General features: G+C 41.0%; 2 protein-coding genes across 3 annotated transcripts; both read left to right on the top strand.

The window, feature by feature from the left end:
• The first annotated feature begins 843 nt into the window (after positions 1–843).
• LOC138604549 (T-box transcription factor TBX1-A) lies at positions 844–6,999 on the top strand. Its single transcript, XM_069676479.1, has 9 exons — positions 844–850; positions 1,011–1,185; positions 1,289–1,390; positions 1,497–1,668; positions 1,772–1,927; positions 2,054–2,121; positions 4,656–4,765; positions 5,064–5,210; positions 6,845–6,999. The coding sequence occupies exons 1-9, from the start codon at positions 844–846 to the stop codon at positions 6,997–6,999; spliced, it is 1,092 nt and encodes a 363-aa protein (XP_069532580.1).
• bace1 (beta-secretase 1) lies at positions 6,857–22,649 on the top strand. Of its 2 annotated transcripts, none has more exons than XM_069676636.1 (9): positions 6,857–7,751; positions 11,315–11,403; positions 13,184–13,400; positions 15,421–15,558; positions 15,638–15,772; positions 15,870–15,971; positions 18,239–18,388; positions 20,628–20,799; positions 21,087–22,649. In XM_069676636.1, the coding sequence occupies exons 1-9, from the start codon at positions 7,410–7,412 to the stop codon at positions 21,323–21,325; spliced, it is 1,584 nt and encodes a 527-aa protein (XP_069532737.1). In that variant the 5' UTR covers positions 6,857–7,409; the 3' UTR covers positions 21,326–22,649. The 2 variants fall into 2 exon arrangements, with proteins under 2 accessions (XP_069532737.1, XP_069532738.1); XM_069676637.1 differs by lacking the exon at positions 6,857–7,751 and adding an exon at positions 8,769–9,326.
• The last annotated feature ends 1,317 nt before the right edge of the window (positions 22,650–23,966 follow it).

Raw genomic sequence — 23,966 nt, 5'->3', positions numbered from 1 at the left:
AGGCTAGAAACCCTTTCAACACCGCCTCATCATAGGGCCACATGAGGCTCTGCGGGAAAACACAACAACCAAACCCATAATGACTGCCACTCAGTTGTGATTGCACAACTTTGATTTGTCAAAAACATATATGATTGCTGTCTTAATTTCAGTTTTATGGACTGACAAAACTTTGCATGGTGGGACAAATACGCCTTCTAAGCACCAACTGACAATATCAAAAGCAAGAAAAACTATTGAGAATGTTGCCATTTTATTAACCAAACCAGATATTTCCACTTTAGTATGTTGTGGGGAATTACTGATTCTAATTAGTAAGGTGTTGAAACTCTGCTCCAAGAAAATTGCCAATGAATAATAAAAGCAGATTGTTGCTGTCTTCATCTGTTCACACCAAGCAACACCGGGCTGATTAGGATGTTATTAATGTCCTACTGCTAGGTCGAGACAAGTTCCACTTTAGGCTATAAGGCTTTAGGCAAACTATAGGACATGTGTGGGCGTGTGCACGTACTTGTATTCACAGTTATTGGGGTCACATGCGCGTGCAGCCATGATTAGTGCATGTCAGTGGCACTATGAGTATTGTAATGGATGAGGCAGGCATGGAGGTCCCCTGTGAGAGTCTCACGGTGTATAAAAGAAGCTTGTTCCCGGACACAAGCAGCCACTCCCACCTACCTACCCGAGAGTCTGGCACTGGACTGGGAGGACGATTTTTCGCCTTCTGGTTTTGATGTAATGAGAGGAGTTGCAGCTTGTCGTTGGAACAGACTGGTGTAAAGAGAAAGGTCAAACAAAGAGACAAAACGGCCAATTACTTTTCTTGTACACCTTGAAATTATGGAAGGTAAGTGTTTTGTTTTATCATCACAAAATATCGTCATCATCAAAGGACAAAAAATACATGTTTCGATGATTAAAGACAAAATCTTTGATCCAAATCGGACCACAAAACAAAAGCTCACCACACATCTCTCCTCTGCTGTCCTTTCCTTTCCTCCCTTTAGGTCCACAGCTGTCTCAGAGCTGTGAACTGTCTCCGCCCTGCTGTGCGAGCGGCGGGTCACTGTCCAGCGCCAAGGCCCCCCAAGTCAGCGGGGTCAGAGTTCAGCTGGAGATGCACGCGCTTTGGCAGCAGTTTGACCAGCTGGGCACAGAGATGATTGTTACCAAAGCTGGAAGGCAACAATGAAACTCATTACCTTATCGTATAATTCTCAATATTTCCTCTTTCTGTGGTGCCTCTTAACTAAATCACGCTCATTATTATGTTTACATTCTGCAGGAGGATGTTTCCCACGTTCCAGGTGCAAATCTCCGGGATGGATCCTGCTGCTGAATACGTCCTTCTTATGGACTTTATCCCTGTTGATAATAAAAGATACAGGTCAGACACACGTACAGAGTGTGCTTTTAAATGTAACAGATTTTACTTTTCCAACACACGTGTTTTTAGCTTATTGTGTGTGTGTGTGTGTGTGTGTGTGTGTCAGATATGCTTTCCATAGCTCATCTTGGCTGGTGGCAGGGCGAGCCGATGTCGTAGCCCCAAGCAGGATGCACTTCCACCCGGACTCACCTGCCTGCGGAGCCCAGTGGATGAAGCAGACCGTATCCTTCGACACACTGAAGCTCACCAACAACCTGCTGGATGACAACGGACATGTCAGTCAATGTCTTGCTTTTACTTTTTAGAGCAGCAAAAAGAGCCTCCTTATTTTGATTCCCTTTATTAATTATATTTTTTCTTGTCTTTCCTCCTTGCCAGATGATATTGAACTCCATGCATCGCTACCAGCCACGCTTCCATGTGGTGTATGTGGATCCAGCTCCCAACAGTCACTTAAATGCATACAGGAACTTCTGCTCCTTCTCCTTCCCAGAGACGCGCTTTATGGCCGTCACCGCCTATCAGAACCACCGGGTAGGAAGCTCAGGATCAGTAGGCTTCAATCTAAATATTACGCAGGTTCATAATCAGTTTGATACATTTGTACCAATGCATATGCACGCCACCTTTCTACCACCCTCCCCCCTTTTTCTCTCTCAGATCACCCAGCTGAAAATTGCCAGCAACCCTTTTGCTAAAGGCTTCAGGACAACAGACCCCCAGGTGAGGTGAGTGTCTATCAGTCATTAGAGGTGGAAAGAAACAAAGTACAAATAATTGTCGCCCCTAAAAAACAAGTGTCTGTGCATTCTAGTCCTTAAATGTTCAAAACAGGATACACTATAAAAAGCAACCTATGGAAGCTACTCAATAAAATTGAGTGAGTAAATTTGACCCTAATTGCTTGATAAAAATTTGTAATAATAACTCGAAACAGACAACTTTTTACACTCCCACTCACGGGCAATTTAGAGTCACCAATGAACCTATCAAGCATGTCTTTGGACTGTGGGAGGAAGCCGGAGTACCCGGAGGGAACCCACACATGCACGGGGAGAACTCGGAACCTTCTAGAAAGGCGACAGCGCCAACCACTGCACCACCGTGCAGCCTTTTGGGAGTTCAAGATGCTCAAATAAAACTCAATTAAAATAACATTAGCTTGCTTGTGTTAATTTACTTACTAACATTCATGAAAGTCAGCCAGTGTAACCGCCAAAAGAGGGCTGCAAATTTAAATTTCTTGTCATAAACAGACACGCCGACTACAAATTGTCTGGTATATCTAGCTAATAAATATATTCTTATATATATATATAACACTTTCATTCACTCTATGATACACAGCAAAATGTTAAACATGAATCATAACTTCAACCCCGATGGCACATCGACACTGGCTGATACCGAATAATCCAACCCTGGTCTGCAGCCAAGAACAAACGTTGACGCATGTGCCCTTTGCAGTACAGGCCCCAGATCTTTGGGTAGATTTATTATTGAATTATTATTAGTTATTTTGGGTTGCAATTGTCACCGTTGCAAATAAGGTAATGCAGGAAAACTTTACTCATTTCAATAAATTCATTTGCTGACTTATATACTTTTAGTGTAATTTACACAATTTGCATTTTTATTAATTTACTACCCTCAAAAATCGTTTTTTACAGGAGAGCTACTTCAGCTTTAACGCATTTGAGGAGGATTTATGGCTACTTTTATTCTGCATCATTGCTCATGGCCTTTCCAAGATCAAGACAGATTTCAATCTAAATAGATGGAACAAAAACAAATATGAGGGAATGACGAAAGGTGTAACAGGACGGAAACAACGTAAAATGCGTATCGAGATGAAAACAGACAAGAAGGGAAACTCAACATAAGAGAAGGGGAGAAGAAGTATTTGAAGCGTATTTTTTTGGCGGTCGCCGGGGTCAGCCCTACGCACGAGTCTGTATGTGACTGACTGACTCAGTGAGTGAGTTGCAACATCGCAATGGCGGATCATGGGGCATATTGGACCTCCACTGACGTGACTCTCTGTCTGTACGGCTCTGGATACTTTGTTTGGGGAGTAACTGCTACTCCGCTGCTCGTCCGCTGTCCTCACCTACGTCCGCAGCGCGCACCTGCTTTCAAACACGTTGTCATCTGCCTCATAAGGACACGGTCGGCCACATACGAGGTTTTGACCTAATCTTTTTGATTCATTCAAAGTGATAATCTCAAAGTTTCGTTCTATTTGGTGATAAAAGGCATTTACCAGCGCATGCGTCCCAGATAACCAGAAGTCTGTGGTTGGCTCCGGTTGTAACTCTTGATTTTCCTCGCTGACAGCCTCTTTCCTTTTTTACCTTCATCTGAGCGTCAAATTTGTTTCTTTTCTTTCTTTGGATTTTCACTTAATGTTGAAGTTGTATCTGTCGTCATCGATCTTTTCTTTGTTTGTTCAGCCATAGTAGATTACTGTTTACTCGCAACACTTGCAGAGACCGGAAAAGCAGCTGCTTAGCTCCGCCTACCCTCTCTGGCAGACCAACCACTGCTGGGTGATGGAAAGCGCGTCACTAACTGGGCCCCGCTTGTGATTTTTTTCGCCGCATGTCGCAACAGACACCCAGTCTGTAATACTGCAAATGCAAAGGCTTTCTTCAGTGGGCCATAGACTCAATCACCATTGTGTTACCTCATTCGGCGATAGATAGATAGAGACTTAACAGACATTCTTCAACATTATATCTTTAATCTGAAGTTAGAAAGTTTTAAGGGTTATAGTCTCTTATATTTGATGTGAGGTGCAGTTAGCTTTGCACACAGACAGCTGACACAAAAATGTCCTTTTTTTGTCTTTACTATTTCACTTCAGGGAGGGAATTGAATCAGCACTTTTGTCTTACACAAGTATCTACTTCGACTTGATTAAATAATGTGTGTAATTTGGCTCTGTCAGTCATTCAGTCAGGTATGGATGCAGTTTGCCTGATTAAGAAACACATCTTTTCCTGGAAAGGCCAGTTGAAACCATGACTAGATCACAGTGTATCTTTATCAGTGTATGTTATCAGCTGGTACACAGTGACAAGGCAGCAGCCTCCATGATAGCTAATTGTTGACCTTTGTATGGAAAGACGGGTCACATGTATGATAAAACTGTGAGGGACATGCATATGCGTGTGTATAGGCACCTCTGCGTCCTATGCTATTGTGACTATATACAGTATCCGTCTGGGGTAACTGTGTGTTTTTGTGCATGTGTGTGCAGGGTGGGTAATGCTGGACTCCTGGCAGTGTGGTGCCCACCAGAGGGCAGAGCTGAGCCCTTCAGTGTCAAACACGGAGAGCAGAGAAGAAGGGGGTCAGAGACTTCAAGCAGTGAGTCTACAAAATATAGTTAATCATGTTTTGTTTTTTATTACAACACATTTACACAGGGTTTTTTTAAGGTTGTCTCATCATTTTCTTTTCTTTTAGACTAGAATTTTTCCACTAGTACATAATTGTTTGAACTTTTTGCTGATTATATGTCTTATACAAGCAGCAGAGTAAAATAAAAGACTCTGAAATACACACATCAAAGAGCTCTAAGTAGTTTATCCTGTTAGATTTGACTGATTGAATACATAGCGATGCTGATTAGTAACTGCCCGACTGTGTTCTCCCGCATCCTCAGGACCGGAGGAACCAGCATTGTTGTTGGAGGAGCAGTGTGGACTTTTCCATCAATATAAAGACTCTGTGGGACTCACCATGGAAAGGAAAGATGGGGAGAGTATATTAGCACCTGCTTCCTTCCTCCCTATTTCGTCCTACTGGGACTGTCTGGGATCATCTCAAGAGAGAAGCAGTCTTCTATAGGGAAAGAGAAACAAAGTCACTTTGAATTAAATTTGACCCACTGCTTGCTTCCTCGTCTTAACTTTATTGTGTGTTATATAATAAATGTATATAGTTTGTGTCTCTTTCAAAACCCTGTGCTTGTAATTTTTGTTTTGTACAGCTGCAATGTATCTGTTTGTTGACTGAAATAATAAAATATTGTAAAATGTATGTGGACTGTATTAACCTTGAATTAGACTTCTGGATGAAAGCAGGAAGCAACGTCTTAAATAAATATGTGATCTGTGATCCGCAAAGCTGTTACGGTGAAAACTTCATTACCCAGAATGCTGAGTGTGTAAGGGTTATTTCCTGGAAAAAAGCTGAAAAAGCGTCGAGAGTCAAAACGTGACAGCGATGTTGCCTTCAAAGCAAAACATGTTATTCGGATTAAAGAAATATATAAATAAATATGGTGTTCATAATATATGACGAGACAGGAAGCAAAATTAATTTCAAATTAATTCAAATTATACAGCAATTCTACAAAACTAGGACATCGAGTGTCATTTGATGACAACAAACTAGTCCAAATATTATCATTATTGTGAGGTAGTTTGTAGCCTATTGCGTTATTGGCTTGCATTATAATGAAGATGACAGATATATTTATTTTTGTTTCCTTCCCCAGTTTATAATCAGTATCACGACTCTTTATTGTGGCCAGTCCAGCTCATTATGGTAGTTTTAATTTCAACAAATGGAATATTTAAGCCACTAATAAAATAAACATCTTACTGCACGAGTAGATTTGAAGTTGGTCTCAAAGAGTAAATCTCCATTTCACATATTGGTTTAACTCTAACTAGATTGCTGCATGTTTCAGTTGTTGGTTTATTTAATCAGTCAATGATGGCATCACCGTCTGGTATACTGCTGCCACTGTCCAGGACAAGGACAGGTATGCAGCGTATCATCCGCTCTGCAGAAAAGGGTGATATGGCTGCAATCTACCATCTCTCCACGACCTGCACACCTCCAGGATCCTGAGGCGTGCAGGTAAGATTGTGGCCGACCCCTCTCACCCCGGACACAGTCTCTTTGAGACCCTCCCCTCCGACAAGAGGCTGCGGTCCATCAGGACCAAAACCTCCCGACACAAGAACACGTTCTTTCCTCTGCTGCCAGCCTCATCAAGGCCCCGGCCCCATCCTACTCAGCCACATGACACGGACTCTCATTTTCACTTAATATTACATTAATATTAAGATTTATGCGTTTTCATTTTTATACTGTTAAATTTTTGAACAACCATCATCTTGCACATACCTGCAGATCTTTTATTACACCTGTATACGTTTTGTATTATATTGCTTTTTTTTTTATAACTTATGCTTATTGTCTATTTTAAATTCTATTTAAATGTCCCTGACAGTAGGAGTACTGTTAAATAGCTTTTTACTTATTTTTCTGTGTTAATTGTTCTGCACCTAAACACCAAGTCAAAGTCCTTGAATGTGTAAACTTGGCAATAAACCCCGATTCTGATTACTTTCTTATTTTGAAAACCTACCGGAAGTTGGGCTGTTTTGTCTTTTTTAACTTAACAGCAGTGCTGCTCGCTCTCTCCCGCAGCTCTGGAGGATGCAGCGGGGTGGATGGAGGAGGAGGAGGCGGAGGTGAAAGACTGGAAGGCGGAGATCAGAATGAACGGGTCTGGAAAGGGGAAGGATGCGGATTACGGTAGCCCGTCGGCCAGCCTACCTGCCAGCGATGGTTTCGGTCGTTAGACATGAGGATGTGCGGAGAAAACGTTACAGGCCTGCGGTGTGTTGATTTACTGAGCACGGAAGGGGAGCCTGTAGTTCACCCGTCGCCTCAAATTATCTGTGACACCGAGGGTTGCCTGAGTTAATAGTGAGGGTGATTTAAATTCAAGTGGAGGCTTTTTTTGTTTGTACATGTTACATTGTCGCAGTCTAAAATTGGTTTCCTTTGTCTTCAAATTACATGAAGAAAACTGGATAAAACCACTGTGACCCTGTCCCCCTTCATATCTGCGGCTCAACTGCCATCATGGTTTTAGCCGTCATTTTAGCATCATCGCCACCTGATCTCTTCTTCTTTGCCGCAGCAGCATAGAGGTCCAACTGAAGAAAGCGCTAAAACAAAACACACCAAAATACAACTTTCTGTCAACATGGAGGCGTCGACGTTACAGCCCTGCTGCTTTACAGGTCTGTTCATATGGACGATGTTGTGTCTGCTCAGCAACGGTCACACCGCTCCGGACGCCTCGGGCCTGCCTCTCGCCATCCGCGTGCCACTGCGGCAAGGCGCTCGCGCTGAGCCGCTTCTGCCACCTGCCGCTGCCGCAGCCGTTGGGAACCGCGAGCGCGGCAACACGGGGAAGCACGCTGTACGCAAGCGGAGAGGAGCGGCAGCAGGCGGTATCAGCTTCGTGGACATGATTGATAACCTACGTGGAAAGTCAGGTCAGGGATACTACGTGGAGATGGCCGTGGGGTCTCCTCCGCAGAAGGTAAAGGTTTATTTACATGGGATATTCAAAGAGATGCACCATATTATCAGCACGTTATCACCAACAGCTTGAAAATTACATACCACCATCGACAGATATTCTGCCGATATTTTCCGCCGATAAAACAACGCTTAAATGATGCCTAAATGCTCGATGATTCCCTTAAAAAAACTTGATGAATATTAAAGTTTTATTTGAAAGAAAATGTTACATACAAATAAATGTACATAACCTAAGTTTAAGCAGTTTTCTTATATTTCCCAGTGAATGTGTACATTTTAAAAAGCACTGTATTATGTTATTTCTGCATCTGCCAGTAGGCCACTACAATAAGAGTAGGCATGGTATCAATACCACTACAGGGGAGACTTTATGTTATCTGCAATTAGGAGGAAAAAAACGTGCCTAATATATTGATATCAAAATCGGCAAAAAAATATCAGCATGTCAGATATCGGCAAAACATCCAATATCGTGCATCCCTACAAAATACTAATAAATGCACATCTTGTTTGGGTATGAGCACTTTTTGTTCTTTACAAAAGATCTAGCATTTAAAAATCCAGTACATAAAAACCACGTTAATTCAAATTAAAAATGATATCATTCATTATTACCCTGCATAAAGGCTGGCTCTATTTCAGAATGCAATTTTCATCATTGGTTTTTCCTTCCCAGTTGAATTTAATCTGCTTTATCGGCAGTAATGTTGAATTTAATACCAGGTACGCTTAACTCTCCGTGGTACCACAACAAAATAATTGCAGTGTTTGTTATTGATATGTGGGTATACAATACAATATTAATTTAGTATTAACTTTAATAATACCCGACTATTAACATTAAAAGATTTTGTATTCTTTTAATGTTAGTGTATGTGTATGAGTCTGTCTCACTCTGTTTTGACAAACTAAACAAGTTAAGACATTAAAAAATATCTCTCTCACACACACACACACACACACACACACACACACACACACCAGACACACACTCATTAGATACTACGTAACTCAAAGGAAGGTGGCATCACTATAAACTTGACACACCTTGACAACACATGTAAAGAGTGTCCTTAATTTATAAAAATATCCTTACTTTCATATTTCTAATTTGAGATGTCTACACTTTAAACATTAAAGTCAGCTGAAGTAATGTTTTTCAAACACACTGTCAATACTGTTGGTGGCCCTGCAATGACAGATGGCCTGTGTACGCGCGTGCGTGTACGTGTGTGTGTGAGTGAAAGCACTGAGTGAGATGGATAATGGAACCATTAATTCTGCAGAGTGAGGAGTGCCAGCTGGGTGCAGCTGCGGTGTACAGGCTGGCACACAGAGGGCGACGGATAGAGGGAGGAAGAGAAAGTGATGATGTGGTAGAAGAGGAGAAGAAGGAGCTGGTGAAGGTGACAGAGGGAGTGAAACAGAAATGAAGAGACAACAAAGGAGGGAGCGGGATTGAGAGGAACAGGGAGTTACTAAGAAAGAGAGAGAGGATGTGGACGTGATGAAGGAAAAGGAGGGGATTAAAGAGAAAAGATGAGGGACCACGGGGCCAGTAGCACACTGTATGGTGGGTCGATTTACTGTCCACTTTCAAGGATCTCGTGCTTTAAAAAATGGAGACATATCTTGACAAAGCATCTGAGAAAGCTTTCACAAGTGCTTGTGATTTTTGAGAACTAAATTAGACTAAAGGGTGCTATAGATTTATTTACTGGAATTTACAAGGATATTAGTTAAGCCACACCCTTTCTGGTGCCTTGTCCTGGTCAGGGGTCAGTGACCGGTCAGGATAACCACATCCATACCAACACTGATAAGGCATTTGCAGCGACTGCAGTCGGTATAACTTATCTTGAATCATATTATCTTTATTTGCTAAAGGATTTCAGAGCCCCTGCATTTAAACGGACATAAATGAATGTATATACATAGATATATATTAATATAATAAGGCCTTTTATTTTCCTTGAGATGCTTATTAGGTGCAAAGTTGTGTGAGTGATCCCATGTCATGTCACAGTAACTTTCAGATAAGTTGCTGGTAACCACTAGATGATTTCTCTTCCATAGCTGAGGGGTGAGGGCAGATACGATGGCTGGAACAGACTGGCGCAAGATTGAGACAGCAGAGGAAGACATGAGGTCTCAGTGTGTCAGGATGCAGGCTTAAAAAGAAACATCCAACCTGAGCTGTCAGCACATCTCTCTGCACAGAACTTCATTACAGACGTTCGTGCTGTTTGCAGAGACGGCGTACATACGGGCATGTGTTACTGACGTCGATGCGTGTGTTTGGAAGAAAACAGTGAGGTGGTCAGAGTCGGTGTTTATTCTCGGCTTTCAGGCCCAGCCCTTGAGACAGTAGCGCTTCTCTGGATATTTTAAGAGCCAATCCATTATTGAACAGCTTGCTGTGGCTCCATGGCTGCCTTTCTGCTGTGTGTTTGTGTGCCGCACTGTCTGTCCAAATCTTTCATCATAAATAAATAAATCTACAGCTACAACAGCTTGGTGAAGCATAATGATCAGATAGTTGTGCTAGTATTAAAGGGGACATATTTTAGCAATCAATTTTCTATTATTCTAATGTTTTTGAATCATGTTGGTAATGTTTGTTTGGTTTAAAAAGTTAGCCTCGCCTTAGCCACGATTGGCTGAGAGTATTTGGAGTGACCCCATAGCCCCTCCCCCGCATGGGATCGCACTGCACTGTCACTCCAAAGTTGTAGAAAACATGGCTGCTCTAGGATCGGTTATTCGACCTGATATGTACGAGTCAGAATCGCAAGGAGGTATCGGAATGGTAAGTTGAAATCTTGACAACAACTTGACTACAAGCTAGTACAAGAAGGCAGCCTGAGGTGAATGACGGTGAATGGCGATGGGGCGGCTCAGTGGTAGAGTCGGTCGTCTCTCAGTCGGAAGGGTTGGGGGTTCGATCCCTGACAGCTACAGTCACACATGTCGAAGTGTCCTTGGGCAAATTGCTCCCGGTGGCATAGTTTATAATATATAATAGGATGCATAAGCAGTTGGTTTTGTATGTCTCCATTCACACATTCAGTCACTGTTTTGGCTGATTGCGCAAAATATGATACTCTCATAGAGATGCAGACAGAAGAGGAAGAGTTGGGAGAGCGAGAGGGAGTAGAATGGGCAACCTGAGAGGAGAGTGGAGACAGAGAGGGGACGGCGAAGGGCATTCAGGGCAACAGGAAAGAGCGCAGGATGCTACAAGGAAAGAGAAATGGATACTGAGAATGACTAAAATGTGAACAACAAAAAAAACAGTGAAAGCCGAGGCTCAAATGAAACAAATATAGCCTGAAATACAATCAGTATAAGAAGAGTTAAAATATCAATAGCAGACATCAAACATAGAAATCGTCTTGTCTGTCTCACAGGTAGCAAAGATACTGATTAAACTTGCCTTTCAGAGATTGAACATAATCAATTTCACAATGTAACCCAAGTGTCAGTTTTACAAACCTATTGATTTTTTTTGCACACAGCATCTTTTTAATCACTCTCCCTTTTCTCCATTCGTCTCATAAGTTGAACATCCTGGTGGATACAGGAAGCAGTAACTTTGCTGTCGGGGCAGCTGCTCACCCCTTCCTGCGGAGATACTACCATCGTTCACTGTGAGTACATTTAGAAGTAAAACATGTTTGTTTTTTTAACTGAAAACGTCTTGTTTTTCTAAAATGTTCATTTCCTTTACCCTTGCCAGTGCCAGAGCCAATAATCTAGTCTTCTATGATGTGCAAATCTGCAAGTACCAACCACTACAGCTACAAAATAAGAGACCACTGCAAAAATATGTTTTTCTCTGGTTTTCCACTATTTATAGTTGTGTTTTTCAAAATGAACTTTTGTTTTGTTATATTTCTCCCTCCTTCAAAATAAAATATTCTCCTTTAGGTCTTTTATTTGCAGAAAATGACAACTGGTTAAAGGTGTAATAAGTATGATTTTCCCTCACATTTTGTCAACAACATATTCAAACTGGGCCCCTCCTCCTGGGCTCTTCGTCACCAAAAGCTCACTCTCATTCTCTCATGCGGGAACACGCCCACCTGCCGAGCTAATACTGACAGCATCACGGTTACCTTTGCGCTAGCATGCTAACTGCCAGTTAGCTTGTCCTGCCCGGTTTGAGGCACCTACCTGTCCGAACAGAAAGAAGGCCAACTCTGCATCGCTCTTTCGCCATGTCTGCCGGTCTGAATGGGGCCCTGTTGCTAATTTGAACCACTCCCACAGTCACCCGTACGTCCCGTTCAATGCAAAACAACAGAATAGATGCAGAGGGAAGGGTCTCACAAGGGTCTGCACACACACTCACCAACACACATGTATAGAGGCCCATAAGTGATGATTAATATTATTTTACAATTGTAAAAGTCTATATTTTATTTTTCTAGGAAATTCCTACTTATTATACCTTTAAGGTAACAAAAAGATGCAAAAAAGAAGTTTTTCAGACCTCAAATAATGCAAAGAAAACAAGTTCATGTTCATGTTTAAACAACAGAATACTAATGTTTTAACTCGGGGAGAGTACACAAATCAATATTTGGTGGAATAACTTGGTTTTTAATTACAGCTTTGAGGCATCTTGTCATGCTCTCCACTAGTCTGTCACATTGCTGTCGGGTGACGTTACGCCCCAAAAATTGAAGCAGCTTGGCTTTGTTCGATCTTCCTCTTGATCACATTCAGGAGGTTTTCAGTGGTTCCGATCTGGATTGGGCTGAGATGTGTGTTTGCTTTTAAGATTTAAGAAGGTTTTTTTCCCCTATCTTTATTCAAAGGTGTATTTTTCATTTTGAGAGCTTGATTTTATTGATTTTGTAATACTTTCCCTAAAAACCTACTTTTGCACTTAAATAGCTCCTGTTTGTGCTTAGATTTTGCTCTCTTGGACAAAGCCGTACCTCTTATCTCTTTGCTGTTTTTGTCCTGTTGATGCTTAACAAAAAAAATGCAAATGTACATTTCTGCCCTTGAATATGTCAACAAAGGCAGCGTGCTGTTAATCGCTTCGTCTGACACCTACCAACCCACCAGCAGTAACAGGCATTAAAAATAAATAGAAATAATCGATCTCATCTCTGATGGTCAGGCTTGCTTTTGTTATCCATATAGAGACATCAGAATTAATTTCAGTCCATTTCATATCTTTAGAGCTTTAATGTAATAATCAAAATTGGAACTTACTTTATATTGGATGTCTATATTAGGTAACTACTTTTTACTACAAAAAGATTTGAATGGATGAATGTTTTCTATTTTTGTCTGAATTGTATTTTTCGCAGTTGAAGCTATTTTACACCACAATTCTGACAACTAATGCTGGAACCAATTCCTCTTCTTCCCACCCTTTTCCTCCCGCTCTGTTGTCCTACCATCCATTCACAGCTCCAGCTCGTACCGTGACCAGGGGAGGAGCGTGTATGTTCCTTACACCCAGGGCCGCTGGGAGGGGGAGCTGGGCACCGACCTGGTCTCCGTCCCGCATGGCCCAAACGCCACACTGCGCGCCAATATCGCAGCGATCACCCAATCGGACCGCTTCTTCATCAATGGATCCAACTGGGAGGGAATACTGGGACTGGCCTACGCTGATATCGCACGGGTAAGAGTGGTGTGTCACTGGGTTGCTCAAAATTTGGATATATGTTCTCATAAATGTTACACTTTGTGACTTCAGTTGACAAATCAATAAATTTCATGTTGTATTCTCGTCATAAACTCATGGACATGGGAGTATTTTTATATTACATTGTGCATTCGAGGGCCTTAAAGTGAAGAAGTCTTGTATTAAAAGAAAGAAGTAAAAAGCACTTAAAGCGACATGTTTTTATAAATATGTAAAATCAAAAAGAAGCAAGTTGAAGATTGATGAGAGAAAGCTAAATATCAAATTTTAGATCGATATTTAACTTTAAGACGGAGGACACGTCACAAGATTATCATTGGGCACACCGCCAGCAGCTGGTGAAGATTGACCACCGGGGAAAAAGGCATATATATTTGTTTGTTAAAAAACGACTTTTCCAAAGTATTAAAGCATAATTCCATCAATATTTAGACAAAACATAAAAAAACCCATATAAAATATGTAAACAATATTCACTCTTAATATTCACAACTTAATTTAAGCCTCAAAAACATTGAGGTCTCCTTCATTCGAAATGATGTCGAGATGCAGAAAATAACACAATTAAAAAAACAAGAAAAACACCACACTGAGGTAAGGTGGTTTGAGATCATCGCCGTGATTTGTTCGAGAGAAGTCGATCCTAAGAGTGTGTTGTAAATAATTCCACATATTTGGAGCACAAAAACAAAGGCGCATTTTCCAGGTTCAGAGTATATCTCCTGGATTTGAAGCATAGAGTCAGGAGAGTGAGTTTTGTATAGAGATAGACCGATATGGTTTTTTCAGGGCCGATACCGATTATTAGTAGTCAAGGAGGATGATAACCGATATTTGGACCCGATATTCATTTGGAGTAAAAGTGAAAATATTGGCGTCAAAATTTTGAGTAATACAAACTCCAACACTTAACTTTGTTTAAATGCCTTTAAGCATATGTTTATTAAACAAACAAACAAAAAGCGCAGGGAGTTCCCAGGGTCAGCAGGGTTAACTGAAAATTTAAATAAATAAATAACTTCCTGAAGTTTTATTAAGTAAATAAAACAAAGTTAAATAAAATTTGCAAAGAAATGAACTTTTTCTCCTCTCCGCCGTGTGTGTGAGCACTCTGCACTATTATCGGCCGTCGGATAAAAATAATAAATTAGAAAATTTAAAATAAGAAAAAAATTAAAAATTAAAAAAATGCGTCAAAATGCAGAATAGCGGCGCCGCTAATCGGCCCGGCCGATTATCGGTCTATCCCTAGTTTTGTAGGGTCCAGTGGGTGTTGTACAGGGTGGCGAACTACACTAAGGGATTTATAGATAAAAAGTGTTTATCGAGCCTCTGCGTCAGACAAGACCAGCCTACTTTGTTATATCGAATACAGTGATGACTGTCATAGAAATCTCCAGTGAGGAATCTAAGAGCAGACTGAGTCTATTCATTTAAGAGTGGAAGCAGCAGCATGTCTGCACAGCTCATAAAAAGACTGCTTCAATTATAAGCCCCTTTTACGCTGCAAGTTCAAGGTGGGATTATTACGCCTCTGTTACATTTGTCTTCTGTATAAAATGCACGGAGGCGGAATGGTGGAGTGAAGTCGTTCCACCTCTGAGCCGGCATCGGAGGTAGTAACAGAGGCGAAACGGCGTCAGTGTTAACAGCGGAGCTGGCAGGGCGGAACAGCGCTGTGTGTGTGTGTGTGTATTTAAACTTGCCTCAGTAGCAGTAAGATGATGCTTACATGACTTTTCTCTGGCATCCACAACATAAGCAGGTCTACCTTAGCATTCACTCAAAAATGCTGTTTATTTCGTCTCCTGTGAACCATCAGAATAATACCTGTGTATTTCCTTGGTAGAACAACGAGGTGAAAAAGAGACTGAATGTAGTCTGGTCAATTTTGTCAAGCTGATAATTCAAAGTTGCAGCTCAGTTGTCGTGTAGCAGTGAAGCTACCTACTAACTGTGTGTCTCTCTTGCTGTCTCTCTGACTCTCTCTCCTAAGCCTGACGAAACATTGGAGCCTTTCTTCGACTCTTTGGTTCGCCAGACTCCAGTCCCCAACCTCTTCTCTCTCCAGTTGTGTGGAGCTGGCTTCACCCAAAACTACTCCCTGGGCAGTGCGACTGTCGGGGGCAGCATGGTGAGACACAGGCCCACACGCAAATCATCTAATGTTGTAAATGGAGCCAGAACTTGATTCCATTGCTCTGTGCTCTCAGATCATCGGAGGCGTGGATCCATCGCTCTACGTGGGAGAGCTCTGGTACACTCCCATCCGCAGGGAGTGGTATTATGAGGTCATTATCGTTCGTATTGAGGTGAATGGACAGGACCTCAACATGGACTGTAAAGAGGTAACATCTGACAGATTGACAGGCTGCAAATACAAAAAGAAGAATGATTGAAAATCTGAACTAAAAGCTGTGTAACTGGTGACTGTGTGTTTTGCAGTACAATTATGACAAGAGCATTGTGGACAGTGGCACCACCAACCTTCGGCTGCCTCGAAAAGTCTTCCAGGCTGCAGTGAAGGCTATCGAAGCTGCCTCTTCGGTCAGTACATACCAAGTTTTACCAATTTAAAAAAATCTGGGTTACCTGAGTGAATCACCATTTGTTTTTTGCCTACACTCAGGGGGCTTTCTACATTATTGGTCTAGATTACATGGACTGTATCATTGATTTATAAGCACGAAGGACCCTGTTCTGTCAAGGTTTGGGTAAAAAAAAAATGGTAAAGGACCCAGGTGCAGACTTAGATATACGATTTAATTAACAAAAGGCAAAAATGCACAAACAAAATCTAGAATCCAACAAAAGACAAAACCAAATGGTAGAACAAAAAGTCTTATAGTCAAGGTAAAAGAATAATCCAAAGGAAAAACTGGAAACACACACAACAACAGGGAGCCACAGGGGAACAGGGAAAATCCACAAGGATGACAAAAGTCCACAGGTAACACGACAAAGACAGTGAACCAGCACAGACACAGGGGAGCACAAAGACTAATCAGACACAGGTGAGACAATCAAGGAACAGGTGAAAACAATCAGGGCAGGGCACACAATCAAACGAGCGGGAAACACAAAGGCAGGAAGTGGATCAACACGAGAGACAAGGTGACAAAGTAAAACAGGAAATGATCTAACCAAAGAGACCCAAGTGAAATACTTAACTAAACAAGACTAACTACTGACAAGAACACAGACTAAACTAAATACAAAACTGAACAATGAGAACTCATGACAATGCAAAACAGTAATAACTGAATACCTTAATACAAGACAAAACCAGAACTAAACTAGAAACTCATGACATGTTCATTCTTATGAAATTTTGCTTTGTGGCGTATGAAGTCCACCAAAAGTTCAACCAACGCTGCTTTCACACCTAAAGTCTGTTTGTTTGGTCCGAGTCAAAGACCAAATTTTTGCAATGTTGCAATTTGCCTCGAGTTTGGTAGCTTTTACCAGCAGAACAAATATTATCAATATTTTGATGAAAGAGGAAACTGCTTTCTGATTGGTCAGAATTTCCACGCAGGAAAGCTCCCTGAAGTTAACAAAGAGAGAGAGAGAGCACACTCTTCAGTCACACTCAACACGAACGCTGACTTTAATGTTTTGTTGACTGAGTTTTTTTTTACTTTTAACCACCACAGTTCGATCAGTTCCACTCTCCTTTAGTTTTTCACTGAACTACTACTACTCATCTTGCTGCCTGACTGCGTGGCTGTCTCTACAAGTGTCAGCATCCGTTAACAACCCACAATGCTCAGTTTTTTTGGTTTGCTTCCTATATTAGGTCCTACTTTAAGTCCAATTATGTTCTCACCTGAATCAAAAAGGACCGTGGTTTATTTGGAAGCGAGAGTTCCGACTTTTCTGGCGGACCATGGTCTGATAGTTTGGTCCGCACAAGAGTTTGAATGCGTGTTCTCACCTGTCCATATGAACCAGACTTTAAAGCCCCTTTCCCACTGGTCAAAAAACCCGCCAACACCCGGCTTTTTTGCTTAGTGGGAAAGGTTACAATCAGCATTCAGACCAGGGTCCGACTGGCAATGATGGGAACACAAAACCCGGGTCGACACGCTAATCTCCGCTATCATCTCAGCTACAAATTCAGCCCGTCTCCGTCCAAGTAGCGCTTGAACATCGTTCCAAATTTGTCGGCGCCGAGTTTGATAAATAGATTGAATAATTAATAAATACAATAAAGGCCAAACCACCATAACATCTGCACTGGCCTCCATGCTGCTTACCAAAGAGTATAATGTAAGCTCCTTGTGCGTACTATTGTTTACTAACCCTGTCTCCAGCGTGTTTATGACATCAGACGGTGACGCAGCAGAAAAGGGACTGAAAGTAGGATACTCCACTGGCAATGGGAAAAGAGACAATCAGCATTTATCAGCGGGTCTTCCCGGGTCTGAAAAAACCCTCGTCAACACGCTAATTTTAGTGGGAAAGGGGTATAAGAGTGTAAGTGTGAATGTCCGGTGTGAAAGCACACTAAATTACCCTGCTCTTCCTGGTCCCTTTGGCAAAGGGGGGCCTGTAGAAAAAGTGCACCACCGTTCCCTTTAAACCTGCCGAAAATCTGTGTGGTTTTGATGTTTGTTCATTTTCTGACTTTATTATTCTGTCCATGTTTTTGGAGTTCAATTATTTTAATCCGGATTGTAGAAGAACAGAGTTCATAGGCCATTTGAATTCCCCTCCTTCACCTCCTGGATAAGCTCCAGCCTCCCCACATGACTCTGATGTGTTGTGTGGAGGAAAGGAAAGAATGACTGACTTCTGACCCTGTTTTTCAGACAGAACAGTTTCCCTCTGGGTTCTGGCTGGGGGAGCAGCTCGTATGTTGGCAGGCCGGCACTACACCCTGGCATATCTTTCCAGTTATCTCGCTCTACCTGATGAGTGAAAACCACAACCAGTCCTTCAGAATCTCCATCCTACCGCAGGTAATTCAAAGTATCTCTTCTTGAAACTGAACGTGGTTGTGTAAGGCAGGAGTTCACTGATGATTTCAGGTCAGGGATTGACTCTGTGGCCTCCTTTCTTAGCTTAACATCCTGTCCAAATGATTATTATCTATCATTTTTACTACACCTGGTTTCCTGATGGGAAAATTCAATATCTGTCCAGTGCTAAAGAATACACAGTGACTGTTAAATACTGTTAGGAGATGTGTGAGACAGGTGTTTGATTTACTCTCAAATTTACCATAAGAGTTTTCAGAAAGTTGGTCCTTGCACTGAGTCATGTACATCCTTTGTAATTCAGAGGTCTAAGGTGATTTCACTGACTTGTAATCTTGAATAAATGCAAAGTTTTCATTTCCCCTGCCCCCTCACAGGAAGCCTGGTCCCAATTCAAGTCACTCTGTCCTTCAGCTGCTCTCTCTCAAATAGTCCCCAACAGATGAAAGCTTGGCAGGGAACCACAAGGAAAGAAATAATGACCACATTTCAAAGCGAATAACCTTTGAATATATTTTCTAAAGCCTTTCATAAACCTCTGAAAGGTCCTTAAACGGTTTTGATTCAAAGCCACTCAGAAAGGCCTCGATGCGGGTGGAATGAAAAAGATTTGACTGAGAGAGGTTCGGCTCTGTAAACCTGTGGGAGGCTCGTGCCCTTGGCACTGACTGGGGAATTACATGCTTGAGAAAAGATTTAACTTTCTTTACCTTTTGTAATTTTAATAGCAGGTATAACTCTAAATCAACCGGTATAGAATGCATACTGACTATACACTTTTACAAAAAAACTTAGAAGATGAAGATACTAAAAAACTACAGTAGAAGATTTTTGGCTGACAGATTCTGTAATCACCATATGACAATTTAGGTAACATTATTGTCTCTAATCTGACATTCATACAGGCTTGAGCAGTAACAGAATACAAGTACAAAAGGAAAGTAAATACTTATTTATGAATAAAAACATTTATACAAGTCATTTTAACACTATCTCCATTTATTTTCATTCAAAACACACACAAACTACAGCCTACCATCTGATTTTGCCATGTCGAGTCTGCAATCCTGCTAGCTAGCGTTAGCTGGCAGCCTACGGTAACATTGATTGTTGTGAGGGCGATCATGACGGAGCATGTCTGTAATGAAGCGTTAGCAACAATCAAATTAGTTCGCTTCACTTAAAACGGCGAGGAAAACACAAAACAGCACTGCGGCATATTGTAAAGATTAGATGTTGTAGTGGCTTAGACCCGGAAACAGTTCATACGGAGATGTGAAGTCACCACTTAACCGGATAGCGCCATCGTCTGAGTAAAATACCGTAACACAATAAAATACGTCTCTCTGCATTTTAAACTATAGGATGCTGCCCACTTTTAAGATGAAGAACTAGGTCAAAACCTCGTATGTGGCTGACCGCATCAGGTCATTGTGCGCTTTTGTGGGTAATGTGTCCTTATGAGGCTGATGACGACGTGTTTGAAAGCAGGTGTGCACTGCAGACGTAGGTGAGGACAGCGGACGAGCAGCGGAAGAGCAGCCCCGCCTACTCCCTGAACAAAGTATTCAGAGCCGTATGTTCCAATTGCAATGTCGCAACTCTCTCTCTCTAAGGCTGTGAAAATACCGTCACAGACACATTTATTAAAAATGGGGATGACTAGCAGTATTGCAGTTTTAAAATGAAGAAGATATAATACCAAAGATGCTTTGTAACATTTGGCATCTAAATTCTAAACTGTCCGTCCAACCGTCTCTGATAATACCATGTACCTGCGCGCACACTTTTCGTCTCTCCACGACACACAAGTCTCACAACACCGCTCCTCAAAGTTACCATCAACAGTCTATGGCTGCCATGGCCTGTGGTGAAAAAAGTGCTTTCACTGGGTTGAAATTTCTTTTCTCTCGTCTTTATTTGCAGATTTAGTATTGAAGTAACCCAAAAGTAACTGAAAGTAATCAGTTACGTTACTGTAAAATTTAGTAAAGTTGCGCCCTGCTGAACATTGTAGGGAATTTAGCTTAAAGTCTCAGGTTACAATAAATGCAAAAACTGAAAGTAAACAGAGCAAAGACCTCATTTATACCTCCATGGGAAAGTCCTAAAGCAATGAGGGTGTGTTTTTTCAGCTTTTCTGTTTGTGCTATAAAATTTGTAACACCACTCCTTGATTTTTCTTTCTTTTCTAATCTCTCTTCAATTTTTGTTTTTGCAGCAATACCTGCGGCCAGTAGAGGACGTGGCATCCGCCCAGGAGGACTGCTATAAGTTTGCCGTGTCCCAGTCCAGCACTGGCACAGTGATGGGTGCTGTTATCATGGAAGGCTTCTATGTGGTCTTCGACCGAGAAAAGAAACGCATCGGCTTCGCTGTTAGCACATGCCACGGTGAGGAATAGAGGGTGGAGGATGAGGAGAGGAAGAAGGGGATTCAGAAAGGGTTCACAGAATGAAATTGAAAAAAGGAAAAATAAAAGAAATATGGCCGGACGTACATCGAAGTATTAGCTTTCAGAGACTTGTTAAAGGCCATGAAAATATAGCTTGAAAGTGCATGATTTATCTTTAAGAAGATTTCTCTAATAACAACCGATTTGCAGTAATAGTAGCACACAGTGTATTTCATCCTGATGTCTGTTTCTCAAAAACCCTAAATCATATTCTCCCATCTACAGTCCATGATGAGTTCCGCACGGCCTCTGTAGAAGGCCCATTCCATGGAGTGGACCTAGAGGACTGCGGCTACAACATCCCACAGACGGACGAGTCCACTCTCATGACCATCGCCTACATCATGGCGGGAATCTGCGCGCTCTTCATGCTGCCACTTTGTCTAATGGTGTGCCAGTGGCGCTTTGCCCGCTGCCTCCACCCACATGGGGACTTTGCTGACGACATATCGCTTCTTAAGTGAAGGAGGGAAAAAGGGGACAAAGAGACCTACACTTCAAACACGGGACAGAGATGGATTGTGGTAAAAGGGTGTTCATTTTAACAAAATGATGGTGCTGCTGTAACAGAGCTTTGAAAAGGTTCTTCAGGAATAAAATATATAAAGTATAACACACTGTGTTTACACAGTAAACAGTGCTGCTCTAAAATTGGAGAGCATTTGACGAGCCATTACTAACCTGAAGGATAAACCATAGAAAGTTGGTGTCATCAGCGTCAACTTTAAGCCTGTTTAAGCTACCACGGATCAGCACGGCTAGAGGAACTAAAGTAGGAAAAATGCAGGGAAAGAAATCTGCTCTTTCTTATAAATAGTGTATAAATAGACCACAGAGATGGACTGGACGTTTTAAAGATGTGTCTCGTAACATTGCAGAGCTCCACACAGAATGATTTGGGATTTGTGGGAAATTAAAGAAAAAGCAGATATTTTAAAAAGATGGCTAAATAAAGAAATTCACAACCTGAATGTGAGCACAGGATGGGAATCCATCATGTAGTCGGGCATGGTTTGCTATGGTATGATTTGACCATATGAGCGTGTGATTACATGTGTGTGTTTATAGATCTACTGTTTGTGGCTTTTGAATGAATGTTGATATGTGTGAGCATGCCTGTATGTGTGCACAGCTGTACTGTAAGTAAAGAGTATTAAGAAAGATTTAATGAAAACGGTACTTAAGAGAATGAAGAGCATCTATGAAATTACACTATTCTGCAAATGCCAGCAACTAAATCTGCAATGCAATTCAAGTAAGCATAAAGAGGCTAATTTGATGAAATATAAGATTGTAACAGCCTTTACTGCATAAAATCAGTATTGCTTAGTGTGAAACTGAGACTACTGAACCAGTCAATATCAGATGTCACTTTCTTCTCTTATAGCTTGAATATAACTATTGTACACAAAATTTGTGCATTCCAGATCTTCTATTTGCGCAGGCACATACACACACAGACACACACAAATACACGTTGCTTATCCTACTGCTGCACCATAATGATGATTTGCACATGTAACACATTACATGTTAACAAACCCAGACTTGATAGGGCTTCTTTCACAAACAGCCTAACTCACCACATTTCTCAATGGGGACCATATATGCTTGGACAAGGAAACCAGCCCAAAGTATGTTATACACTCAAGAACGCTATGTATGTCTTCAATGGACAGTTTGTATTGTCCTTCAGCAAGTTGTAAATAGATAAACTCAGAACTGTATATTTATCTGTCAGGCGCTGGCAGCACTGTTGAACCAATAAAGTACTTATTGTAACTGTAATGTGACATGGTTTTCTTTTGTTCCAACACAAAACATTAATCACTAAAATCACCAGAAACTTCTGTAATGTTGGGAAATAATTAAGGTAATGCAAACACAGCTAACAAGCAGTCCCTTCCCCTCATTTTTTTACTGTTGTACTTCATCCCATTATCTACTCTATGTGTCGATTGTTTCAACTGGAATTTTCTTTTAAATTTTCCATCATTAAATTGCAATATTAATGGAGGGTATACGCATATCAAGGTGGCTACTTCATTACTCTTCAGTCGCTGTGTTGCTATAAGGTATTACTGCCATTACCCTTACCGGTAACACATCAAAAAACAACAACAAATGAAACAGACAAAAAGTCGTAGCAGTGGCTGTTCTGGTTATAGTTGTAGCAGTTTTACTACAGTTGAATGTAGGGCGCCCTCTTGCAGTTAAAAGCCTCTATGTTTCATGTTAATTTGTAATAAATTAAAATGCTCCTTTAAAATTTAAGTTAACCTTATACAAAACAAGAGCATAAACAATTTCAGTGCATTCCTTAAGTAAGAGAACACAAATTAAACATTTGCAGCGCGACAAAAAAACAGTGAATAAAATAAAAAAATATACATGGGTAAATCGATTTAATTAAAAATCAAAAAGCATCATTGTGTAACTCAAATATCAAAATAGACCAATGTAGAAGCAAAGGGATCATATTTGGAGTGGATGCAGAGGTATACGTAGTTTATTTCAAAGGGATGTTGTCTCTTTTCCCTATGTTGTTACTTACTGGAACAGCTTTACAAGAGACCTACACTGGAAAAACATTTGGAATTTGCCCTAGAAGTATTTATTGACTAACAAAAAAAGAGCAGTCTCCTTTCAAATCATACACAGATATTATCCAGTGAATCACTATCTTGTCAAGTTGAAAAAGGATATCAAGGTAAATTCTTCATTTTGTGATGTACTCCCAGAAATGCTTCTTCATTTGTTTTGGGCGATGTAACCAAACAAAAAAGCTATGGAAGGACCTGATTACATTTATTATTGATAATTCTGATTCACTTTATGCCTAGAGAATGTATTGTTTGGTTTCAATAAATGAAACGGCAATACAATCAAAGAATATTATATTATTAACCTACCAGTTCTTCACATTCACAAATGTAAATTTAATAAATCTAAACCCTTATTTATCGTTTTTGCAAGCAGTACATGAAAACTATTTTCTTCTCCAAATATAAGAAGGCTATAAAGACAATTTGTGCACCTCCTTTAATGTATTTGAATGAATAATTATCTCTGGCTTTACAAATGTACACTGTCCCCTGGCACTTT

The sequence above is a fragment of the Semicossyphus pulcher genome, unplaced genomic scaffold, assembly GCF_022749685.1.
Source record: "Semicossyphus pulcher isolate SPU_LCO1_2020_fin unplaced genomic scaffold, fSemPul1.0.p SCAF_26, whole genome shotgun sequence".
Taxonomy (NCBI): Eukaryota; Metazoa; Chordata; class Actinopteri; order Labriformes; family Labridae; genus Semicossyphus; species Semicossyphus pulcher.
Note: the sequence above shows the minus strand (reverse complement) of the source record. Positions and strands in the feature narration are given on the sequence as shown.